General features: G+C 40.1%; 2 protein-coding genes across 2 annotated transcripts in view; both read right to left on the bottom strand.

The window, feature by feature from the left end:
- Nucleotides 1-1,707: 1,707 nt before the first annotated feature.
- LOC130931755 (ADP-ribosylation factor-like protein 8B-A) lies at nucleotides 1,708-4,369 on the bottom strand. The gene is made up of 2 exons (XM_057860754.1): nucleotides 4,101-4,369; nucleotides 1,708-3,685 (listed from the first exon to the last, which is right to left on the bottom strand). The coding sequence occupies exons 1-2, from the start codon at nucleotides 4,221-4,223 to the stop codon at nucleotides 3,473-3,475; spliced, it is 336 nt and encodes a 111-aa protein (XP_057716737.1). The 5' UTR covers nucleotides 4,224-4,369; the 3' UTR covers nucleotides 1,708-3,472.
- Nucleotides 4,370-10,630: 6,261 nt separating this feature from the next.
- LOC130931754 (myosin heavy chain, fast skeletal muscle) overlaps nucleotides 10,631-23,846 on the bottom strand; it is a 39,807-nt gene continuing 26,591 nt past the window's right edge. The window contains exons 24-40 of the mRNA XM_057860753.1: nucleotides 23,076-23,221; nucleotides 22,898-22,988; nucleotides 22,428-22,817; nucleotides 22,216-22,342; nucleotides 22,032-22,150; nucleotides 21,750-21,946; nucleotides 21,474-21,657; nucleotides 17,461-17,626; nucleotides 17,265-17,389; nucleotides 16,827-17,135; nucleotides 16,562-16,765; nucleotides 16,364-16,489; nucleotides 16,123-16,293; nucleotides 11,229-11,333; nucleotides 11,066-11,161; nucleotides 10,858-10,989; nucleotides 10,631-10,778 (exon numbers count right to left, since the gene is read on the bottom strand). Of these exons, the coding sequence (XP_057716736.1) occupies nucleotides 10,758-10,778; nucleotides 10,858-10,989; nucleotides 11,066-11,161; nucleotides 11,229-11,333; nucleotides 16,123-16,293; nucleotides 16,364-16,489; nucleotides 16,562-16,765; nucleotides 16,827-17,135; nucleotides 17,265-17,389; nucleotides 17,461-17,626; nucleotides 21,474-21,657; nucleotides 21,750-21,946; nucleotides 22,032-22,150; nucleotides 22,216-22,342; nucleotides 22,428-22,817; nucleotides 22,898-22,988; nucleotides 23,076-23,221 (2,709 nt within the window). The 3' untranslated portion in view covers nucleotides 10,631-10,757. The remainder of the gene's footprint in view (nucleotides 10,779-10,857; nucleotides 10,990-11,065; nucleotides 11,162-11,228; nucleotides 11,334-16,122; nucleotides 16,294-16,363; nucleotides 16,490-16,561; nucleotides 16,766-16,826; nucleotides 17,136-17,264; nucleotides 17,390-17,460; nucleotides 17,627-21,473; nucleotides 21,658-21,749; nucleotides 21,947-22,031; nucleotides 22,151-22,215; nucleotides 22,343-22,427; nucleotides 22,818-22,897; nucleotides 22,989-23,075; nucleotides 23,222-23,846) is intronic.

Here is a 23,846-nt window from a genome sequence, read left to right as displayed (position 1 = left end):
GCTTTCTTCTTGCCACTCTTCCATAAAGGCCAGATTTGTGCAGTGTACGACTGATTGACAGACTCTCCCACCTCAGCTGTAGATCTCTGCAGTTCATCCAGAGTGATCATGGGCCTCTTGGCTGCATCTCTGATCAGTTTTCTCCTTGTTTGAGAAGAAAGTTTGGAAGGACGGCCGGGTCTTGGTAGATTTGCAGTGGTCTGATGCTCCTTCCATTTCAATATGGTGGCTTGCACAGTGCTCCTTGAGATGTTTAAAGCTTAGGAAATCTTTTTGTATCCAAATCCGGCTTTAAACTTCTCCACAACAGTATCTCGGACCTTCCTGGTGTGTTCCTTGGTTTTCATAATGCTCTCTGCACTTTAAACAGAACCCTGAGACTATCACAGAGCAGGTGCATTTATACGGAGATTTGATTACACACAGGTGGATTCTATTTATCATCATCGGTCATTTAGGACAACATTGGATCATTCAGAGATCCTCACTGAACTTCTGGATTGAGTTTGCTGCACTGAAAGTAAAGGGGCCGAATAATATTGCACGCCCCACTTTTCAGTTTTTTATTTGTTAAAAAAGTTTACATTATCCAATAAATGTTGTTCCACGTCACGATTGTGTCCCACTTGTTGTTGATTCTTGACAAAAAAATTAAATTTCATATCTTTATGTTTGAAGCCTGAAATGTGGCAAAAGGTTGCAAGATTCAAGGGGGCCGAATACTTTTGCAAGGCACTGTAGCTGCCAAATGGTCAATACGAATATGGCAAAATAATGCTTTACTACACGGCAAAGACGTAAACAGTGAGAGTCATACGAGAGCGGCTGCAGTTGTTGTGCAGCTAACATGACGTGTATGAGGAGAGCTTTTTACATGCCCATCCATGATCAAACGTAAGTAGTCCTTTATTTAAAGAAAGTTTGTCATGTTTCCTTTTAATCGCTGTATTCGCAGCAATCTTTAAAACCAAAGATGCAATTTTTTGACCGGGTGGAAAATATGACCGAACACCGGGCACATGAAGAGGGCAACAAGCCGAGTATAGTGCTCTCCTGGCGGGGGGATTGGCGACAAGCCGCCGGTGTCGTCGCCCAAGTGGACAAGGAGCATGTCAGCCACAAAATGCAAGCCACCTACATATTAAAATGATCCCAGTATTTGACATAATACAAAACACGATGTTTACTCACTTCCTCGTAAGTCCAATGGTCCCACAGTAGTAGGGCTTGTTTTGGCCAATTTCCACTGGTGAATGGGAACCTTTTGAAACCCCAAAAAGTCTCACTCCCTCCACTGGTCCGGAAAAAAACTTCTGCTGCTGTTTGGCTGGCATGATGTGAAAAATAAACGAATTAATCTGCAAAATCAGATGAATCCTTAGTCCTTCTCATACAACAGTAAGGCTGGACAGTGAAGAGGACTCCTTCTACTGGACACGTCACAGCGCCCTCTTTCTCAACTCGAGACTGTAGCCCGAAGTCACTCATTTTCATGGCGCGGGATTCAAAAAACTAAATACCGTAATTTCCCGAATATAAGGCGCACCCGTGTATACTGCGCACCCCAAATTTACTTGTAAGATCTAGGGGAAATTATTGTACCCGTTTATAATGCGCACCCTAATTTTAGCACCAATAAATAGAAGAATACAAGAAAACAGAGCTCGTGTACAGATCGAGAAATGTCATTTTACTGAATGGTGAAACACAGCACAAGCATAGCATATTGGTAGTTCAAAACATTACCATAAACTGACAATATTTACGCTAATAATATGATTTGACAACTTCTCCAACTTACCAGAATCTAGGAGAAAACAAAACAGATGTGACTTTTCTTTTAAAGGCTGCTGTATAAATTGCTCGTTTCATCATGATGAATAAATGTTTCTTCCATGGATTGATACGGTAAAATGAAAGTGAGAACGTAAGTCAGAAATCCGAGAGCGCTCATCGCTGTCGACACGACAGTAACAATAGGAACTCTGGTCCGATCACGTCATTTTCAAAGTATCGGAATTGGCAAAAAAATATCGGCCATGCCTTTAAAAAAAAATTTTTTTTTAATTAAATCGTTTTCTAATTGTATTTAACGTTACAGACATAATATGTTTCACTCTTCCAGAGTCTTTAGTTTAGGCTTAAGGTAGGGTTATCAACTTTATCCTAATAATGGCGGTAATTAATTAAAAAAAAAAAATGTATCACATTAAAATATTTAATGCAATTAATGCATGCGCTGCACTGCACGAGCCACTCACGCATTGTCGCGCTCAATCTGTAATGGCGCCGTTGTACCTATATAGAGAGATAAAAGGCAGCGTAAAATGAGTGAATTTTGGCAGGCTTTGGAGCCTTTTTTTAATTGGCTAAAACCTTACAATCCCTCTCCCTACGATTAGAAATATCATGGGAAGCAATGTGGGGAAGCAAGGTAGCAATTGATCTTTTTCTTAACACCTTATGTTATTTCCCAACGCAGAGAAGATATATCAATTGGTAGCACAGTCATGGTCCCACTTCCCATCATGCATTTGGGCATGACTACAGTATAATTTACTGAAAGCTCAACAAATACACTAGATGGCAATATTTAGTCACAATATACACAGTCACAAGTCTTTCTATCCGTGGATCCCTCTCACAGAAAGAATGTTAATAATGTAAATGCCATCTTGAGGATTTATTGTCATAATAAACAAATACAGTACTTATGTACTGTATGTTGAATGTATGTATTCGTCCGAGTTTTATTCATTGTTTTCTTAATGCATTGCCAAAATGTATATGATCGGGAAAAATTATCGGGAATGACTGGAATTGAATCGGGAGCAAAAAAAAAGCAATTGGATCGGGAAATATCGGGATCAGCAGATACTTAAACTAAAACGATCCGGATCGGATCGGGAGCAAAAAAACATGATCGGAACAACCCTAATAGGAACTATTGTTATTTGGGTTTGAGTTTCCCGAGGGACAGAAATAGTTGACGGACACACACAGGAAGTCTGTTGTTATGTTTGTTATGGTCCGAGTTGCGGAGCTGCAATAAACGTTGACTCAAATGAGTTCAAGAAACTAAATTCTGTGCTTTATGAAGAGTGAAAAAAGTAGAATTTAACACAGACGAAATCATTCAGCCGATTAGAGTGAAGTATTACCGAAACAAAATGGTGATGTCACGTACCGTAATGGTCGGCAACGGCTCGCCGCATACGTTTCTTAAACGCAACGTGGCCGTGTCAATAAAAAAAATCGGTTTATATTAGTGCTGTAACGATTAATCGATTAACTCGCATACCTGTTAAGTTGTAGAAATTGCAAATAGGGAGATTTCTGTTTGCCAATCCCGATGACGCGCGCGCGCGACAATCGCTAAGACAAAATGCAACCATTTTTTTTCAAGTTCATTTTGGTCACAACACTTGTGTAAAAATTAACTACACTGTCAAAGAACCTCTTTTTGGTGGCATCAGAGATAGTCTTCAACTTGCTCCATGTATTGTCTGGCATCATGTGATACTGCTATGTTGCCTGTGTCATGCCAGTTCTCCTTGTTCCTGTAATCAACATCTAGGATATCCTCAGCTTTCCTGATCACATCCATTTGCACAAATTTGGACATCAGCTTGCTCAGCAGCCTCTTCATCTCATCAACCATCACTCCAATTAGGGTTTCGTCAGACTAAATCAGCAAGATTAAAAACATTAATTACATCATTTAGAAAATTAATCATATTTGTTTTTAAAAGTATCTTTGTCATGGCAGTTTTTTAATTGAATTGTAACCTAGAATTGAAACTTTATATTTTTTGTTTCAGCACAGTAATAATGATATAATGTAATAAAGTGTATAGTATACACTTTAGCTTTAGCATAATAGCGAATCTAAATGATTAAACTTCAAGTAAGTAACGATATGCTTTCTCACTTAAATTCATATATTGTGGGGGTAGGACCGCAGTGGTTTAATATTCCATGATGTTTGATCCACGAAAACACAGAGTAAAGCAGCGACTTCTTCCTCATCGTTCTCCCATCATTAGCTCTAATGCTATTAGCATTAGGCTAGTTAGCTATCGCTGGCAGGTAAGACTTACGGCAATTACGTTGACGAACGTCGTTTTTCCCGAATACTGGAGGCCGACCAGGGTCAGCTCCATCTCTTCCTTCCAAAATAAAGACTTGAACCAGTCCAAAAGCCGGTTTATTAGTGCCAGCATCTTGGGAAGTCGGTGGTGCTTCGCCTCTTCCCTCCCTGTCAGATGATTGGTTGGGCTTTTCCAGCTCTGAAGGGGAGTGAGGGCAGGGAAGTCGGAGACGGCCAGGCTATTCGTTGTTGGTCACTCTCCGAATCGGGCCGAATGGTATCGTTACAAAACGGTGACAAACAAAAACGTAAAAAAAAAATAATAAATTGACATTTTTGGAAAATCGGAAGATTTGGCTTTCTAATCGTGAGGCGTGAGCATTGGGGTCAAAATCGGGAGTCTCCCGACCAAATCGTGAAACTTAACAGGTCTGATTTACTCGAGTATTCGATTAGAAAAAAATATTCGAATTAAATTTTGTTGCTTCGAGTTTTCGTTTAATTAAAGTGGCGTTGTAATGGTTTGTTTTGAAAGTGTTTGCATTTAGTTTTATTGATGAGGGTGGATACAGTGTCCTCTGGTCTGCCTCTTTTCACATGACTGAATCCAACTGCTCCCTGTTAAGACCAATGTAAGCTAAGTTTTTGTTTGAGCTATTGTTTGTTAATGCATTCTTAATTTAGTTTATAGGTATTTTTGCCATTTTTTTGTGGGAATATGTGTATATATTAGGGCTGTCAAAATGATCGCGTTAACGGGTGTTAATTAATTTTAAAAATTAATCACGTTAAAATATTTGACGCAATTAACGCACAAATGCCCCGCTCAAACAGATTAAAATGAGAGCACAGTGAAACGTGTACTTGTTGTGTTTTTCGGAGTTTTGTCGCTCTCTGCTGGCGCTTGGGTGCGACTGATTTTATAGATTTCAGCACCCATGAGCATTGTGTAAGTAATTATTGACATCAACAATGGCGGGCTACTTGTTTATTTTTTGATTGAAAATTTTACAAATTTCATTAAAACGAAAACATTAAGAGGGGTTTTAATATATAATTTCTATAACTTGTACTAACATTTATCTTTTAAGAACTACAAGTCTTTCTATCCATGGATCGCTTGAACAGAATGTTAATACTGGTAATGCCATCTTGTTGATTTATTGTTATAATAAACAAATACAGTACTTATGTACCGTATGTTGAATGTATATATCCATCTTGTGTCTTATCTTTCCATTCCAACAATAATTTACAGAAAAATATGGCATATTTTATAGATGGTTTGAATTGTGATTAATTGCGATTAATTAATTTTTAAGCTGTAATTGACTCGATTAAAAATTTTAATCGTTTGACACCCCTAGTATATATATATATATATATATATATATATATATATATATATATATATATATATATATATATATTAGGGCTGTCAAAATGATCGCGTTAACGCGCGGTAATTAATTTTTTAAATTAATCACGTTAAAATATTTGACGCAATTAACGCACATGTCCCGCTCAGACAGGATTCTGCCTTTTGGTAAGTTTTACAGCAAGGCTTTTTGTGCTGTCCAACAGCGAACTCTTGTGGTCGCTTTGCGACATGGTTTAGTGTTTTCTTGACACTGACAGTTCAATATGGCGTCACGACGTCTCGGGCTGACGCCCACGTTGTAATGTTGTGCTTATATGATCCTTGGACAAGATTTGTCCGTAAGTATGGTTGTTGTACAGAATGTGCATATTATGTTAGTAAGCGAAATGTTATATTTTTTGTATGAGACGCTTTTTGTGTATGTTTAGTGAACCTGTATAGCGTGCTAAGCTAACGTTATTGCTAATGCAATGCTTGTGTACTTTTTTTTTTTGTAGTTTTACGACGGTCTAAAGAGGACAATGGTTTGAGGGCATTTCATTAATAAATCAGATGAAAAAGGAAGAAGTCTGATTATTAAGGCGTCGTTCACTAGCTGTCTAGCTTTGGAAAAAGTAGACGCTTCGGAGTGAGGACAGCATAGACTGATTTAAATGACAGTAGAGTGAAATGCCCACTACAGTCCTTATGTACCGTATGTTGAATGTATATATCCATCTTGTGTCTTATCTTTCCATTCCAACAATTTATTTTACAGAATATATGTATAATTTACAGAAAAATATGGCATATTTTATAGATGGTGTGAATTGCGATTAATTGCGATTAATTACGATTAATTAATTTTTAAGCTGTAATTAACTCGATTAAAAATTTTAATCGTTTGACAGCCCTAATATATATATATTTCTGTCTCCATCCATGTACCCGTTTATAGTGCGCGTTATATTCAGGAAATTACGGTAAGTAGGCTATAGTGATCGCTTCCACACACATCCAAGCGGTCCATTTCATTCAGGAGAATAAAATACCATGGAAAATAGAAAAAAAAAAACATGCTTTTTGCTGTCATAGGTACTTTAAATTGTTCAACAGGAAAGTCAATTGTTTGCAGTTTGATTTGCCTAAAGCTATGCAGTGTCCCGTTTGGGTCCTTGTTTGTATGTAACAAAGTCTGCGCGTGCGCCAGTGATTAGACCAAGAGAGAAAGGGTTCACTGCCCCGCTCAGTTTGGGTTGGTGAATCAATATTTCGAAGTGTCGAGAGTTAGATTGTCTTGTTAGATCCAGTGTGCCGCCGTCAGAGGTGAGTAAATGAAGCCAATTTGTTTTGTTTGTATTCTTTGTTGATGAGACGTTACTACTTAGCATGGAGCGCTAAACTAGTTAGCGATTATGCTAATTTCCTAAGTGTCCGCTTGTATTGTGTTTTGGAGATTGTTAGATAGTAAAGTTGTCTCATTTCTTTTGATAAAGAAATCACACATATAACCTATATTCAAACTAACTTATCACATGAGACTGCTTTGAAATTTGGATTGTATTTATGAACAACTGTTTGATTTTTTTAAAAACTGATTCATTACAGTCTGCCTCCTCCGGATTCGATTTTGTTATTTATTTTGTTTAAAGAAAAATGAGTTATTGACTAAGTTTATATCAGCAATTTGCCCACAAGAAAAAAAAATGTCAATCAGCAGCACCTATCTTATGGAATGTACAGGACGGTTGTCTGATTTGTATACTGAGAAATTCTTTTTATGTTTGATACTCAGAACTGTTATTAAAAACTTTTAACAAGTTTTATGTACTTACCATATTTTTCGGACTGTAAGTCGCAGTTTTTTCTTAGTTTGGCTGGGGGTGCGACTTATGTGTGAAATTTTTAACACATGATTATATCATTTCACGTTATTTTGGTGTTTAGGAGTGAAATTGATGGTTTGGTAAACTTGTTACCATGTCCTTTATGCTATAGTTGTCTGAATAACTCTTAATAGCGATGTTACGTTAACATACCGGCCACCGTCGCATTTCGTTGTTCATGCATCATGTAACAATATGATACTGTACACTTATTCAGCATGTTGTTCTCTATTGTATTTTTATTTTAAATTTCCTTTCAAGATGACATATCTGTGTGTTGGACTTTATCAAGTAAATTTCCCCCCAAAATCCGGTCTGTGCTGAGTGATCATCACACACTAAACTAACTTGTAGCGTTAGCATAGCGTTTGCGTTAGCATTAGCATTTAGCGTGGTGAATTAGCATCTTAAACTCTTGGAAAACATTTTACATACAGTCAAGAGCGTAGGTTTGCATATGGACAGTAGGGACATAACACTACCAACTTTACCGGATGCTGAAATTGTCCCCACCAACTTTTAAGCAACCTTATTTGCAATATATAAAAAGTTCAGTTACATAGGTAATTTAAACCGTCTTCCCATATTTTGTAATGACAGAATAGACCCTACCATCATTAAGTAAATTATTTTAATTATGTTCATACATTTATCCCTTTTCACTTGCTGAATGTGCCGGTCCATCTCCTCGCCTCAAACAAATGTTTGGTTGGCTGATGGCTTGAACCCCCCCCCGTCCCACCACAAAGACACACACACACATGCTCACACAGCCCTGACAGATTCATGCCGACAACATGCCGCCTCCTCCACCCCCTTCAGAGAGGAGAGATATTAGAAGTGTTTTCTTTGACTAGCAGCAGCCACAGTAAGTCACGTAAAAAGACGTCAATGTTGTGGAAGTGAGAGAAACGCCACTAATTTTGTGACTGAAAGTCCGACCTGCATCAGAGTTAGCATAACATTAAACTTGCTAACCTGCAAAAATACTGCAGTCAGACCAGCCTCCACAAGGAACAACTAAGTCAAGCTAGCAGTCCCTTATTTGGAGCATAGATTAGCGTTGTATCGGTTGCGAACGATTCGTTCTTTTTGAACGAATTGTTTGGGTGAATGAGACCCAACTAATCAACATGTGCACTGATTCGTTCTATGAAGTTGGTGCTTGTTCGCTGCGTGGGAGGGCGTTGAGCAATCGGCAGCGTCTTCTGACATCGCACACGACCAATCAGACGCCAGCCTCATCGCGGGCAGGGGAGGGAGCGGAAACAGAATCAGGGCGTCTGTCACTCAATTCCACGTGCGGCCAATAAGCAGCCAGCGTGCAGGCAGGGGTCAAGACTGAGTTATGTCACTTCCTGTTCAGTGACTCGGTCCACCGGTTCCTGACCTAGCTTGCTGCTAACTTGACTTTCCAGTCAATGACTATGCGGTGAATGAGTCAAAAAATGAAAGGAAATGACTTTGTCACATATTTGTTAACGTGGAGCCTATCAAATGCTGCTCAAACAGACAAAAACACCACACAAATCTAGCGAGCGTAGTTTAGTGTACTACTTTTCTCAACAGACTCGGGAGTACCTATGACGACATACTATCAAATTTACAGTAATTTAAAACACGGGTAGCTACGAGGCAAGCAAAAGCTGAGCTGCGGTCGCGTGACGGCAGCGAAGGGGGCAGAGAACTGTCACTATATGGAGGCTTCATGGCAGCGATATTTACCTTATATGTGCACAACGTGGAGCCAATCAAATGCTGCTCAAACAGACAAAAACACCACACAAATCTAGCGAGCGTAGTTTAGTGTACTACTTTTCTCAACAGACTCGGGAGTACCTATGACGACATACTATCAAATTTACAGTAATTTAAAACACGGGTAGCTACGAGGCAAGCAAAAGCTGAGCTGCGGTCGCGTGACGGCAGCGAAGGGGGCAGAGAACTGTCACTATATGGAGGCTTCATGGCAGCGATATTTACCTTATATGTGCACAACGTGGAGCCAATCAAATGCTGCTCAAACAGACAAAAACACCACACAAATCTAGCGAGCGTAGTTTAGTGTACTACTTTTCTCAACAGACTCGGGAGTACCTATGACGACATACTATCAAATTTACAGTAATTTAAAACACGGGTAGCTACGAGGCAAGCAAAAGCTGAGCTGCGGTTGCGTGACGGCAGTGAAGGGGGCAGAGAACTGTCACTATATGGAGGCTTCATGGCAGCGATATTTACCTCATATGTGCACAGAAAAAAAGAATATTTAGTATGATCACCATAATACTGATTTGCAATGAAACTGTATATACATGACAATTTTTTCCGAGTGTTTTATTTTATTTTTTTCCCCGTGTCAGAGTGTGTCGGGTTTTGGTTGCTTTGACAAATTATGTCAATCCGTCCATCATGTGCTACTCAAGCACCCAAAAACAACACACGCGGACACGGGAGATGTCGCAATATGTCTACATTTTTCTCAACAGACTAATGAGAGTAGAAAGGCGACATCGTAAAGAGCAAACAATTATTTCTCGTCAGCATTTGACGATCTTAGATGCGGGGACGACAGGGGAGTTGACCGGATTATTTTATTAGTAATACCAGTGCAAAAATTCAATACGATCATCTTGATACTGATTTGCAATTGAACTGGCAAATATCAAAATGTAGTATTGTTTTTATTTCAGAGCAGCACATTTGACAACTAGCTATTTACACTTACAGTTTTGACAATAGTGACCAAAAATAATAGTGATGAGCTTTAAAACAAAAATACAACAGAGCGAGAGGTAAATATGATGTGTTGGTCGTTCCAGACCTTGTTCTGTTGGTAAAAGGGAGTTGTACAAAGTATTAACACCAGGGGTGCTAATAATTGTGACACACATTATTTGATCTCAAATAATTTTTTCTTGATGTGGGATTTTTTCCCCTCTGAATGAATGCACTTGTATTGAAGGTTGGATTTTTCTCTTTTTTTCCATTAAGGTCCAATATTATTTGAATAAAAAAACATTAGAAGCTAAAAAACATCTTTTTCAGGGGTGCCAATAATTATGGAGGGCATTGTAACTGAAGTCATTAAATAAGGTTGCTTAAAAGTTAGTGGGGACAATTTGAACATCCTGAAAAGTTCGTAGTGGTATGTCCCTACCGTCCCTATGCAAAACTACGCCCTTGCAAAGATGTGTCTGCTGGGGTTAGGAGCCAGTTGGGACATGGGGTGCAGGGTACACCATTTTTCATTTCACATACCCTAACAAGAATGGGTAGCTGCACTCCTGAATGTATGGCATCACTTTTAATTAAATAAATGACAAAACTGTTTTTTGCGTGCGTTTTAAACATTTATTGGTTAAATTGCATTTACGGACAGTCCATATTTTATGGATCTGTGCACTGATTGCACTGTATTTTATTCTGTAGAGTCACTTCCCTGTAAAAGAAAGCCATGATTTAGAGTCATCATTGCGAGATTGTACACATTTAATAATTGAAAAAGAAAGAAGCTATACCTTTCCAGTATCACGGCTCTTGGCCCTCAGCTTGTTGACTTGAGACTCTGCGATGTCGGCACGCTCCTGAGCCTCTTCCAGCTCATGTTGGACCTTCCTGAGCCTGGACATGTGAGTGTTGGCCTGCTCCTCCTGTTAGAGAGATTATGCGTTATTTACATTTTGTGACTAAATTCTATGTGATAGCATTATGTGGTAGGGGACTTACAGCCTCTTCAGCTTGTCTCTTGTAAGCTTTAACTTTCAGCTGCAGTTTGTCCACCAGATCTTGAAGCCTTGTACCATTTTTCTTGTCCTCCTCAGTCTGTATAAAAGTGGCTGTTTTTTGACTGTGCTTATTCAAAAAAACCAAAAAAAAATTGAAAACATACCTGGTAGGTCAACTCCTTCACTCTCCTTTCATATTTGCGAACACCTTTAACAGCGTCAGCTCCACGTCTCTGCTCATTTTCCACTTCAGTTTCGAGCTCACGGACCTGAAAAATGAACATAACATTCTTCAACACCTGGCGCAAATGGACTGCTAGCGAACTTCAAGCTACAGTGGGGCAAATAAGTATTTAATCAACCACCAATTGTGCAAGTTCTCCGACTTGAAAAGATTAGAGGCCTGTAATGGTCAACATGGGTAAACCTCAACCATGAGAGACAGAATGTGGAAGAAAAAACAGATAATCACATTGTTTGATTTTTAAAGAATTTATTTCCAAATTAGAGTGGAAAATGAGTATTTGGTCACCTACAAACAAGCAAGATTTCTTGCTGTCAAAGAGGTCTAACTTCTTCTAATGAGGTCTAACCAGGCTCCACTCGTTACCTGTATTAATGGCACCTGTTGTAACTCATTATCGGTATAAAAAAACACCTGTCCACAACCTCAGTCAGTCACACTCCAAACTTCACTATGGCCAAGACCGAAGAGCTGTCGAAGTACACCAGAGACAAAATTATAGACCTGCACCAGGCTGGGAAGACTGAATCTGCAATAGGTAAAACGCTTGGTGTAAAGAAGTCAACTGTGGGAGCGAATATTAGAAAATGGAAGACATACAAGACCACTGATAATCTCCCTCGAGCTGGGGCTCCATGCAAGATCTCACCCCGTGGCGTCAAAATGATAACAATGGTGAGCAAAAATCCCAGAACCACATAGAGGGACCTAGTGAATGACCTACAGAGAGCTGGGACCACAGTAACAAAGGCTAGAGATGTCCGGAACGGACGCAGATATGGGCAAAAAAATGCGCATCGGTATCGGATCGGAACACGCACCGATTTACATAATCCATTCCAGTTTTTGCTTCGGTTTCCCTAAAATCCGGTCCGCATTTTACGGCACACCTTCAACACACTACATTTACACTACCGTCTCCCAATTTACCGAGAGACTTCATCGGTAAAAATGCCAGCTGTGTGGGATCATTTCACCTTAAAGGACGACAAAGAAGAAGAGGCAGAGTGCAACACATGCCACAATAGAGTCAAGGGTAGTGGTAAAGCTGTAAGAAGTTTTAATACAACCAACCTAATCAAGCAGTTAGCGACATACCACCACTAACAATATGAGGAGTATGTTAAGAAAACCGAAGACAAAAAGAAAGGTCCTATGCAACTAACACTGGCAGAAACTTTTGCTATGCGTGACAAACTGGCACTCGACAGTCCCAAAGCCCAGGGAATAACGAGTCATTGCCGAAGAATTCATTCTGGATGACGAGCCATTATCTCACGTGAGCAAAGACGCACCATCCAACAATTAGAACCACGGTACAACATGCCCAGCCGTCATTACATCCTCAGCGATTCGGCCGTGGAAGATTCGAGAACGATTTGCAAACATCCAAATTCCGATTATTGAAATATGTCAAGTAAAGCGGAACTAATACACAGCGCGGTCTTCGGGACGCAATGCGGTCAGTTTCTCATTTACTTTCGGTGCAATGTGGTACTTTCGGGACGCAATGCGTAAACATAATGCTTGTCATAGACCCGGGTAATGCCAATGCTCAAATCACGGCTTTAGCTCAACTCATGCCGCTGGATAAAAAACACAAGAATACCGGACTGCTGCTGACACTCGCTACAAACTACGTCAATATCGTTTTACTGGAGATAGTAGAAATCATATGTATATAGAACTAGATGCAAAACGACTCGACTGCGTTAGCAACATTGAAGTAGGGAAAACCAGATGCGTTAGTAAACAGCCGCCATTTTAAAGCAGACTTCGCTAGTTGGCTGTTGTGAACCTTCCAAGCGAAGCTAATTAACTTTTTACCTAAAATACTCCTAAATCAGCAAAATCTTGACTTGAATCCATCTTCAAAACAGTTTTAAAATTTCACATGTCGAAAGTAGACAGAAGGGAAATTATGGAATAACGGGAGCAATTTTAACAACTTTAACAGTTGATTCACAACATTATATTCATTGAATGTAATTTAAAGCTGCTGATACAGAATTTGTTGGACTTGAGTATTTTATTTACTGTTTTAAAATGTTAATTTGATACTGAAATAGTCGTTTATTTAAACCTGACAGGCTTTTTATACAATTTTTGTAACTAATGCACGAAACATTAAAAGCATCTAAAAGCTTGGGGGATTTGTGGGATTTTCCACTGAGGTTGTTGGTGTGTTTTGCTTTTTTAAGACTGTTTACAATATTATTTGCACGTTTTACTGACTGACTATGCCATTTCTGTTTGTTATTTATAATGTTTTGTGTTTGTCACTGAATAAACAGGTCAGTTTCTTGTTACCAACCGTTGTGTGTTATTCAAACTCACCTAATTCAGCTGGCTAGTTGTTATCAAGAGTACTAAAACCTTTTTCAAAATGAGTCTGACAACTAAGTAAGGAGGCTAAATAACTTTAAACTTTAACACATGCTCAGATAGGTTGGTATCGGTATCGGCCAGTATCGGTATGGGATCGGAAGTGCAAAACAATATCTGTATCGGATCGGAAGTGCAAAAACCTGGATCGGGACATCCCTAACAAAGGCTGCTATCAGTAACACAATGCACCGCCAGGGACTCAAATCCTGCACTGCCAGACGAGTCCCCCTGCTGAAGAAAGTACACGTCCAGGCCCGTCTGCGGTTCGCTAGAGAGCATTTGGATGATCCAGAAGAAGACTGGGAGAATGTGTTATGGTCAGTTGAAACCAAAATAGAACTTTTTTGCAGAAACACAGGTTCTCGTGTTTGGAGGAGAAAGAATATTGAATTGCATCCGAAGAACACCGTACCCACTGTGAAGCATGAGGGTGGAAACGTCATGCTTTGGGGCTGTTTTTCTGCAAAGGGACCAGGACGACTGATCTGTGTAAAGGAAAAAATGAATGGTGCCATGTATCGAGAGATTTTGAGTGAAAATCTCCTTCCATCAGCAAGGGCATTGAAGATGAGACGTAGCTGGGTCTTTCAGCATGACAATGATCCCAAACACACAGCCAGGGCAACAAAGGAGTGGCTTCGTAAGAAGCATTTTAAGGTCCTGGAGTGGCCTAGCCAGTCTCCAGATTTCAAACCCGTAGAAAATCTGTGGAGGGAGTTGAAAGTCCGTGTTGCCCAACGACAGTCCCAAAACCTCTCTGCTCTAGAGGAGATCTGCATGGAGGAATGGGCCAAAATACCAATAACAGTGTGTGAAAAGCTTGTGAAGAGTTACAGAAAACGTTTGGCCTCCGTTATTGCCAACAAAGGGTACATAACAAGAGAAAACGTTTGGCCTCCGTTATTGCCAACAAAGGGTACATAACAAAGTATTGAGATAACCTTTTGGTATTGACCAAATACTCATTTTCCACCATGATTTGCAAATAAATTCTTTACATTGTCTCTCATGGTTGAGGTTTACCCATGTTGACAATTACAGGCCTTTCTAAAATGTTCAAGTGGGAGAACTTGCACAATTAGTGATTGACTAAATACTTATTTTACCCACTGTAAAACGTTAGCTTTACTGTGCGAACGTTAATTAGGTTGTTTATGTGTGTAAGGTTGTTTGGCCATAATTCCTGGTCATGTGAGCCGATTAAAGTAGAACGCTTGTTTATCCTCATTTTTTGAGTTGCAGCTGAACGCAACACCCTCCAGTGTGCTCGCGAGTACTTGCTGTGTTGAGAGGAATTGCAGCTAGGCAATATTAAGCACTTAGGAAAGGTATTTTTTACCTTAACATTTGAAATTTCGTCAATTTGTAGGCGCCACTGCTACAAATGGATCATTTTTCGTTGTTTACGCAGGAGAGCATTGATGAGTTTGATTCAGTTGGATCAGTATGAGGCACTAAACACTAGAGATGTCCCGATCGATGGTCCGATCGCGTCATTTTCAAAGTATCGGAATCGGCAAAAAAATATCGGCCATACTTTTTTAAAAATATATATATATATTTTAAAATTAAATCGTTTTCTAATTGTATTTAACGTTACAGACATAATATGTTACACTCATCCAGAGTCTTTAGTTTAGGCTCAAGGTAGGGTTATCAAATTTATCCTGATAGCAATTAATGCATGCGCTGCACGACCCACTCACGCATTGTCGCACTCAATCTGTAATGGCGCCGTTTTACCTATATAGAGAGATAAAAGGCAGTATAAAATGAGTAGAGTGAATTTTGGCAGCCTTTGGAGCCTTTTTTTAATTGGCTGAAGCCTTACAATCCCTCTCCCTACGATTAGAAATATCATGGGAAGCAAGGTAGCAATTGATCTTTTTCTTAATACCTTATGTTATTCCCCAACGCAGAGAAGATATATCAATTGGTAGCACTACGCACAGTCATGGTTCCACTTCCCATCATGCATTTGGGGATGGCTACAGTATCATTTACTGAAAGCTCAACAAATACACTAGATGGCAATATTTAGTCACAATATACAAAGTCACAAGTCTTTCTATCCGTGGATCCCTCTCACAGAAAGAATGTTAATAATGTAAATGCCATCTTGAGGATTTATTGTCATAATAAACAAATACAGTACTTATGTACTGTCTGTTGAATGTATATATTCGTCCGAGTTTTATTCATGTTTTTCTTAATGCATTGCCAAAATGTATATGATCGGGAAAAATTATCGGGAATGATTGGAATTGAATCGGGAGCAAAAAAAAGCAATTGGATCGGGAAATATCGGGATCGGCAGATACTCAAACTAAAACGATCGGGATCGGATCGGGAGCAAAAAAACATGATCGGAACAACCCTACAAAACACCTCTATCTGGTAGAGTCCACGAACATGCAGTTCATTACCCTTGATTCAAGTTTCTGGAGCTGCTTCTTGCCACCCTTCATGGCGAGGTTCTCCGCCTCGTCCAAACGGTGCTGCAGGTCCTTGACAGTGACTTCCAGGTTCTTCTTCATCCTCTCCAAGTGAGCACTGGTGTCTTGCTCCTTCTTCAGTTCTTCAGCCATCATGGCAGCCTGAAGTGATCAAATGTTAGCTTAGTTGTTCATTATCAACAATGAATTTCTGGGTTTGGTATGGACTCACATCAGTGATAGCCTTTTTGGCTTTCTCCTCAGCGTTTCTTGATTCCTGAACAGCATCATCCACTTCACTCTGGATCTGGACAAGGTCAGACTCCAGCTTCTTCTTGGTGTTCAGTAGACTGGTGTTCTGAATATTTAGGAAAGTTTTTTAGATGAAAAATCCCAAACCACAATGCTAGTCAACTGACAAAAACCAAACCTGAGAGTGAAGCAATCCGACACGCTCGCTAGCATCAACCAGCTCCTGCTCGGCCACTTTGCGGCCTCTCTCAGTCTGTTCCAGAGCAGCTCTCAACTCCTCAATTTCAGCAAGCATCAGGCCGTTTCTGCGTTCCACCATGGCTGCCTGCTCCTTCATGTCTTCTTGTCCTCTGACAGCATCGTCAAGGTGCAGTTGGGCATCCTGACATTGAAATCAAATCATCAATCCTCTGCCTATTAGTACATAAGGTCGAGGAGCTCACCTTGAGTTGTCCCTGGACGTTCCTCAGTTGTTTCTGGGCCTCAGCAGCCTGCCTGTTGGCGTGACTCAGTTGAACCTCCATCTCATTTAGATCTCCCTCCATCTTCTTCTTGACTCTGAGGGCATCGTTCCTGCTCCTGACCTCAGCATCAAGAGTGCTCTGCATGGAGTCCATCACTCTCTGGCTGTTCCTCTTGACCTGCTCCATTTCCTCGTCCTTCTCGGCCAGCTTCCTGTCAACCTCGCCCTTGATCTGGTTGAGCTCCAGCTGCACGCGGAGAATCTTGGACTCTTCATGCTCCAGTGTGCCCTGTGTACAAGAAACGGTACCTGAATAAGACCGACTACAGAAGGTCGTATTAGTCATGGAAACAACACATATGAGAACTTCACATAGAGTATCACGGATGTTTGATTTAATGCTAGTATATTGTAGTACCTCTGCTTCCTCTAGAGCAGTCTGAATCTCAGCTTTTTCACCTTCTACCGCCTTCTTAGCTTTTTCTAGCTCATGGATGCTTTTTCCTGTCTCCCCAATCTGTTCAGTTAGATCGGAGATCTCCTCTGCGGGTCAAAAACACGAAACATTTTTTGAAACATGTTTCAGTCTGACAGTTTGTCTACTGTCGACTCACGCTGCAGGTTCTTGTTCTCCCTCTTCATGGTCTCTAGTTGATCCAGAGCCTCCTCGTAAGAGTTCTTCATCTTGAACAGTTCAGTGCTGAGAGAACGAGCCTCCTTTTGGGATCCTTCCAACTCCGCCTGACCCTCTTCAAACTTCTGCTTCCATTCTGCCAGGACCTAAAACACGACCATTTACCATTTTGAACTTGGTGATTATCTGGGTCTTTTTCAAAGTGTTATTTTGTTTTTTTCTTTGAATGGCATTTCTTCGGCACGCCACACAGCCCGAACCGTTTGATCGATTGACACCATTCAAGTATTGACACGTCTGGAATTTTTGCGCGACGCAGGGAATTTTTCAAATGGCTCCGAAAAATTTTCCCGTTGCGCCGCAAACGGCAATTTTCCGAAAAAAAAAAAAATCTTTTTCAAACGGCTCCAAAAAAATTTCCGTTGCGCTGCAAATGGCAATTTTTGGAAAAAAAAATAAATACAAAAAAAATAAATTTTCAAAATGTATCTAGTCCTGCAATTTTGGACCAAATTACATTAATTAGGTATTAAAAATTCCAGGACGGTGAGAGGCATAAAAGTTGTGTACAGAATTTGGAAAAAATGTTCGGTTTCCCGGAAATTTGACAAAAACTTGCCCATTCATTTTTAATGAGAAAAAAAAAAAACATTCCAAATATATCTAGTCCTACAATTTTTGACCAAATCACATAATTTGTGCATCAGAAATTCCAGGACAGTGAGGGGCATAAAAGTTATACAAAGAATTTGGAAAAAAATTACGGTTCCCCGGAAATTTGCCCAAAATTTGCCCATTAATTTTTAATGGGGAAAAAAAGAAGAGTTTCAAAATGTATCAACTCCTTCAATTTTTGACCAAAACACACAATTTGGGCATCCAAATTCCAGGACGACAAGGAGCATAAAAGTCACAGACAAAAAAGTTTTTGAAAAAATGTACGGTTTCCCAGGAATTTGACAAAAACTTGCCCATTCATTTTTAATGGAAAACAAAGAAAATCTTCAAAATGTATCTAGTCCTTCAATGTTTTACCAAATCACAAAATTTGGGCATAAAAAATTCCAGGACGGTGAGGGGCATAAAAGCTGTCTACAGAATTTTGAAAAAATTTACGGTCCCCCTGAAATTTGCCAAAAACTTCCCTATTCATTTTTAATGAGAAATGTCCCAATCATTTTTAATGGGAAAAAAAGAAGAGTTTCAAAATGTATCAACTCCTTCAATTTTTGACCAAAACACACAATTTGGGCATCCAAATTCCGGGACGACAAGGGGCATAAAAGTCACAGACAAAAAAGTTTTTGAAAAAATGTACGGTTTCCCAGGAATTTGACAAATACTTGCCCATTCATTTTTAATGGAAAACAAAGAAAATCTTCAAAATGTATCTAGTCCTTCAATTTTTTACCAAATCACAAAATTTGGGCATAAAAAATTCCAGGACGGTGAGGGGCATAAAAGTTGTCTACAGAATTTTGAAAAAATTTACGGTCCCCCTGAAATTTGCCAAAAACTTGCCCATTCATTTTTAATGAGAAATGTCCCAATCTTCTTTAATTGGAAAAAAAGAGGAGTTTCAAAATGTATCAACTCCTTCAATTTTTGACCAAAACACACAATTTGGGCATCCAAATTCCGGGACGACAAGGAGCATAAAAGTCACAGACAAAAAAGTTTTTGAAAAAATGTACGGTTTCCCAGGAATTTGACAAATACTTGCCCATTCATTTTTAATGGAAAACAAAGAAAATCTTCAAAATGTATCTAGTCCTTCAATTTTTTACCAAATCACAAAATTTGGGCATAAAAAATTCCAGGACGGTGAGGGGCATAAAAGTTGTCTACAGAATTTTGAAAAAATTTACGGTCCCCCTGAAATTTGCCAAAAACTTGCCCATTCATTTTTAATGAGAAATGTCCCAATCTTTTTTAATGGAAAACAAAGAAAATCTTCAAAATGTATCTAGTCCTTCAATTTTTTACCAAATCACAAAATTTGGGCATAAAAAATTCCAGGACGGTGAGGGGCATAAAAGTTGTCTACAGAATTTTGAAAAAATTTACGGTCCCCCTGAAATTTGCCAAAAACTTGCCCATTCATTTTTAATGAGAAATGTCCCAATCTTTTTTAATGGGAAAAACAGAAGAGTTTCGAAATGTATCAACTCCTTCAATTTTTGACCAAAACATACAATTTGGGCATCCGAAATTCCGGGACGACGAGGGGCTTAAAAGTCACAGACAATTTTTTTTTTTTTTAAATGTACGGTTTCCCGGGAATTTGACAAAAACTTGCCCATTCATTTTTAATGGAAAACAAAGAAAAGCTTCAAAATGTATCTAGTCCTTCAATTTTTTACCAAATCACACAATTTGGGCATAAACAAATTCCGGGATGGTGAGGGGCATAAAAGTTGTCTACAGAATTTTGAAAAAATTTACGGTCCCCCTGAAATTTGCCCAAAACTTACCCATTTCTTTTTAATGAGAAATGTCCCATTCACTTCCAATGGGATTTCCAATAGAATCTACATTGCATTGTTGCCATTGACGGCCATGTATGTCAAATCTATTGATGCTTATGTACTTGGATTCCATTGATGCATCTGTGAGACGATGCCATTGACGACCATGGACGTCCAAATTTTTTCCCATTCATTTTCAATGGGTAAAAAAAAAAATGTCGCCAAATCAACAGGAAATGACCAGATTTTAATAGAACGTGTCACCCAATTGTCCCCGAATCCATTGACGCTTATGGAGTGTGCTGCCATTGACGTCCATGGGCCTCCAAATTTTTCCCATTCATTTTTATTGGATAAGAAAAAAATGTGCCCAAATCAAAAGGAAATGATCAGATATCAATAGGACGTGTCCCCCAAATGTCCCCGAATCCATTGACACTTATGGAGGGTGCTGCCATTGACTTCCATAGACGTCCAAACTTCCTATTCATTTCCATTGGCATTTAATCATGTTTTTCATTCTATTGATGCTAATGTACTTGGATTCCATTGACGCCGATGTAAGTCGATACCACTGACGTCCACGGACGGCCCAAAATTTTCCCATTCATTTTCAAAGGCAAAAAAAAACAATTTCCCCAGATCAACAGGAAATGACCAGTTATCAATACAACGTGTCCCACAAATGTCCCCGATTTCATTGACGCATATGGAGAGTGCTGCCATTGACATCCATGGACGTCCAAATTTTTTCCCATTCATTTTCAATGGGTAAAAAAAAAACGTCGCCAAATCAATAGGAAATGACCAGATTTTAATAGGACGTGTAACCCAATTGTCCCCGAATCCATTGACGCTTATGGAGTGTGCTGCCATTGACGTCCATGGGCCTCCAAATTTTTTCCCATTCATTTTTATTGGATAAGAAAAAAATGTCCCCAAATCAAAAGGAAATGATCAGATATCAATAGGAAGTGTTCCCCAAATGTCCCTGAATCTATTGACACTTATGGAGGGTGCTGCCATTGACTTCCATGGACGTCCAAACTTCCTATTCATTTCCAATGGCATTTAATCATGTTTTTCATTCTATTGATGCTAATGTACTTGGATTCCATTGAGGCCGATGTAAGTCGATACCACTGACGTCCACGGACGTCCAAAATTTTTCCCATTCATTTTCAAAGGCAAAAAAACTCCAATTTCCCCAGATCAACAGGAAATGACCAGTTATCAATACAACGTGTCCCACAAATGTCCCCGATTTCATTGACGCTTATGGAGGGTGCTGCCATTGACGTCCAAATTTTTTCCCATTCATTTTCAATGGCAAAAAAAAAAAATAAATGGGTAAAAAAAAAAAGTCCCCAAATCAACAGGACCTGATATTGTCCCCAAAATGTCCCCAAGCCAACCTGGGTGGGGTTAAGATCTGTATCACCACAGAGCAAAGACCCAGAGTAATTTCTCCAGGAATGGCAGTTTCTAGTGAAGAAATGTCGTTCACTTGAATAAATTTGTTTACCTTATCAAAGTTCCTCTGCTTCTTGTCAAGGTTGGCAGCCAGGGCATTAGCTCTCTCCACATCAATCATGAGGTCCTCCACTTCACCCTGCAGCCTCTGCTTGGTCTTCTCCAGGGAGGCACACTTGGAGTTCACAGCTTCAATGGACTCCTCAGCCTCTTGGAGACGCTGGGCAAGCTTCTTCCTGTAAGAGGCAAGGAGAATTTGTTTGAAAACGATGGGAAGTTTTCAAAATTAATCTGTACTTATGTCCGACCAAATTGAGAAGTTACTTACTTGGCCTCCTCTAGTTCCTCAGTGCGCTGGATAGCGTCAGTCTCATATTTGGATCTCCACTGCGCAACCTCACTGTTGGCCTTGGACATTCCTCGCTGTAGCTCAGCTTTAGCCTCCTGCTCTTCCTCAAACTGCTCTCTGAGCAGGTCGCAGTCGTGACGGGCAGACTGAACAGCGTGAGCCAAGGCGTTCTTGGCCTACAAATGCAGAACAAGAAGCATTAAACAACTAGCATATTCTAACTGGATCCTGGTCTTGGGAATGACCGTGAAACTTTTGTACCTTCACTTCCTCCTCAATATGTCTCTTCAGCTCTTCAATCTGCTGAGTGTAAGCTTGCTTGCCCCTGGTCAGTTGGGAAATAAGGGCTTCCTTCTCCTCAAGCTGACGAGCAAACTCACCTGAGCAATGATGAGATTTTGATTAGTTTATTTTAAACGTCGACTGGTGTAGACTGATAACTCACCATTCTCCGTTTGCAGTCTTGCCCTCTGTGCACTCAAATCATTTAGCTGCCGCACATTCTCGTCATTCTTGGTCTTAATTTCACTTAACTGGTCTTCAAGGGTTCTGCACATTTTCTCCAGGTTGCCCTAAAGGAGCAGTTCATTTCGGATCTCCTTACAATGGCAAGGAAATCTTTAATATGAGGAGTTTTCACAAAAGCTGAAAACATACCTTAGCTTTAGCAACAGCCTCCATGTTGCTGGAGAGATCATCAATCTCCATCTTGTACTCGCTCTTTTCCTTCTCCAGCTTCTGCTTGACACGCTGGAGGTTGTCGATCTGCTCGCCCAGTTCTGCAACACTGTCGGCCTGCTTCTTGCGGAGAGCGGCTGCCGTAGCCTCGTGCTGCAGGGTGGACTCTTCCAGATCACGACGCAACTTCTGGAACTCAGCCTCGCGCTTCTTGTTCATCTCGATCTGAGCGGCTGTTGCTCCGCCGGCTTCCTCCAGCCTCTCGCTGATCTCCTCCAGTTCCCTTGAGAGATCCGCTCTCTGCTTCTCCACTTTGGCACGGGCAGCCCTTTCAGCCTCAATCTCCTCTTCCAGCTCCTCAATACGAGCCTAGGTTTGATGATAGTATTGAATTACCTGGAATACACAGAGATCTTTGTATATCAGGTTTAATATGTTGAAGAATTTACCTGGAGTTCCTTGATCTTCTTCTGGAGCTGAGCACCAAGAGACTGCTCGTCTTCAATCTTGCTGAGCAGCTGGCTGGTCTCAAAGTCTTTCCTTAGAGGGGCAAAGACAAATACATGCTAAAGTCTGTTTCTGTTTGCTGAAGATATAGTAGAGATATGCAGAAATATTTTGTCTTACTTTTTTATTTTTTCCTCTGATTGTTGTTTGTCATTTTCCAGATCCATTATGGATTCCTGGGCTAGTTTCAGATCACCCTCAAGCTTCCTCTTGGCTCTCTCAAGGTCCATGCGGAGCTTCTTCTCTTGCTCCAGTGAGCCCTCGAGCTGTTACATGATGTTTTTAAATATGTGCAGTATGCTCTCAAAATAATGTAATTACTAAGGGTGTAACGGTACATGTATTTGTATTGAACTGTTTCGGTACGTGGTGCTCGCTTCGGAACGGAGGCGTACCGAACGAGTTTCTGACATAATATAACCCTTACTTTTCAGGGCTGTGAGTCAATCGGGTTATAGTTTCTTCGTGTAGATTATATTTACTCCATCTTCTCTACTATAGACCCTACTCACATGATGGCACAACCACGCCTCCGCGCCATGTTGTCCGTCTACTTGTCGTGTATATGCATTACCGCTACGTAAATTCCTCCTATTATGGCGTGTTTTTCTGCTCGTTAACATTAGTAATCATAATGGTGAAGGCGTGTGTGGCGGTTGGTTGCAGTAACAAAGAAGATAGACGGAGAGACTTGAAGTTTTACCGTATTCCGAGAGACCCGGAGAGGAGAGCAAGATGGACTGCAGCAATTCGACGAGAAAACTGGGCTCCAAACGATTACCACGGATTATGTAGTAGTCATTTTATATCTGGTAAGATGCATTTAATATATATTTAGAGGGTTTTGGGCTGACAACCACAATTAAGATCATTGCGAGGCTAATCGCCGAC

The sequence above is a fragment of the Corythoichthys intestinalis genome, chromosome 16 (assembly GCF_030265065.1).
Source record: "Corythoichthys intestinalis isolate RoL2023-P3 chromosome 16, ASM3026506v1, whole genome shotgun sequence".
Classification (NCBI taxonomy): Eukaryota; Metazoa; Chordata; class Actinopteri; order Syngnathiformes; family Syngnathidae; genus Corythoichthys; species Corythoichthys intestinalis.
The sequence above is the reverse complement of the archived record's forward strand: the minus strand, read 5'-3'. Positions and strand labels throughout refer to the sequence as shown.

What these genes read in the sequence shown, in the direction of transcription:
- LOC130931755 (XM_057860754.1), bottom strand. Translation starts at nt 4,223, where the DNA reads ATGCTGGCACTAATAAACCGGCTTTTGGACTGGTTCAAGTCTTTATTT. An exon ending in CGTTCGTCAACGTAATTGCC is followed by an intron (nt 3,686 to 4,100) that starts GTAAGTCTTACC and finishes TTGCTGATTTAG; the next exon opens with TCTGACGAAACCCTAATTGG.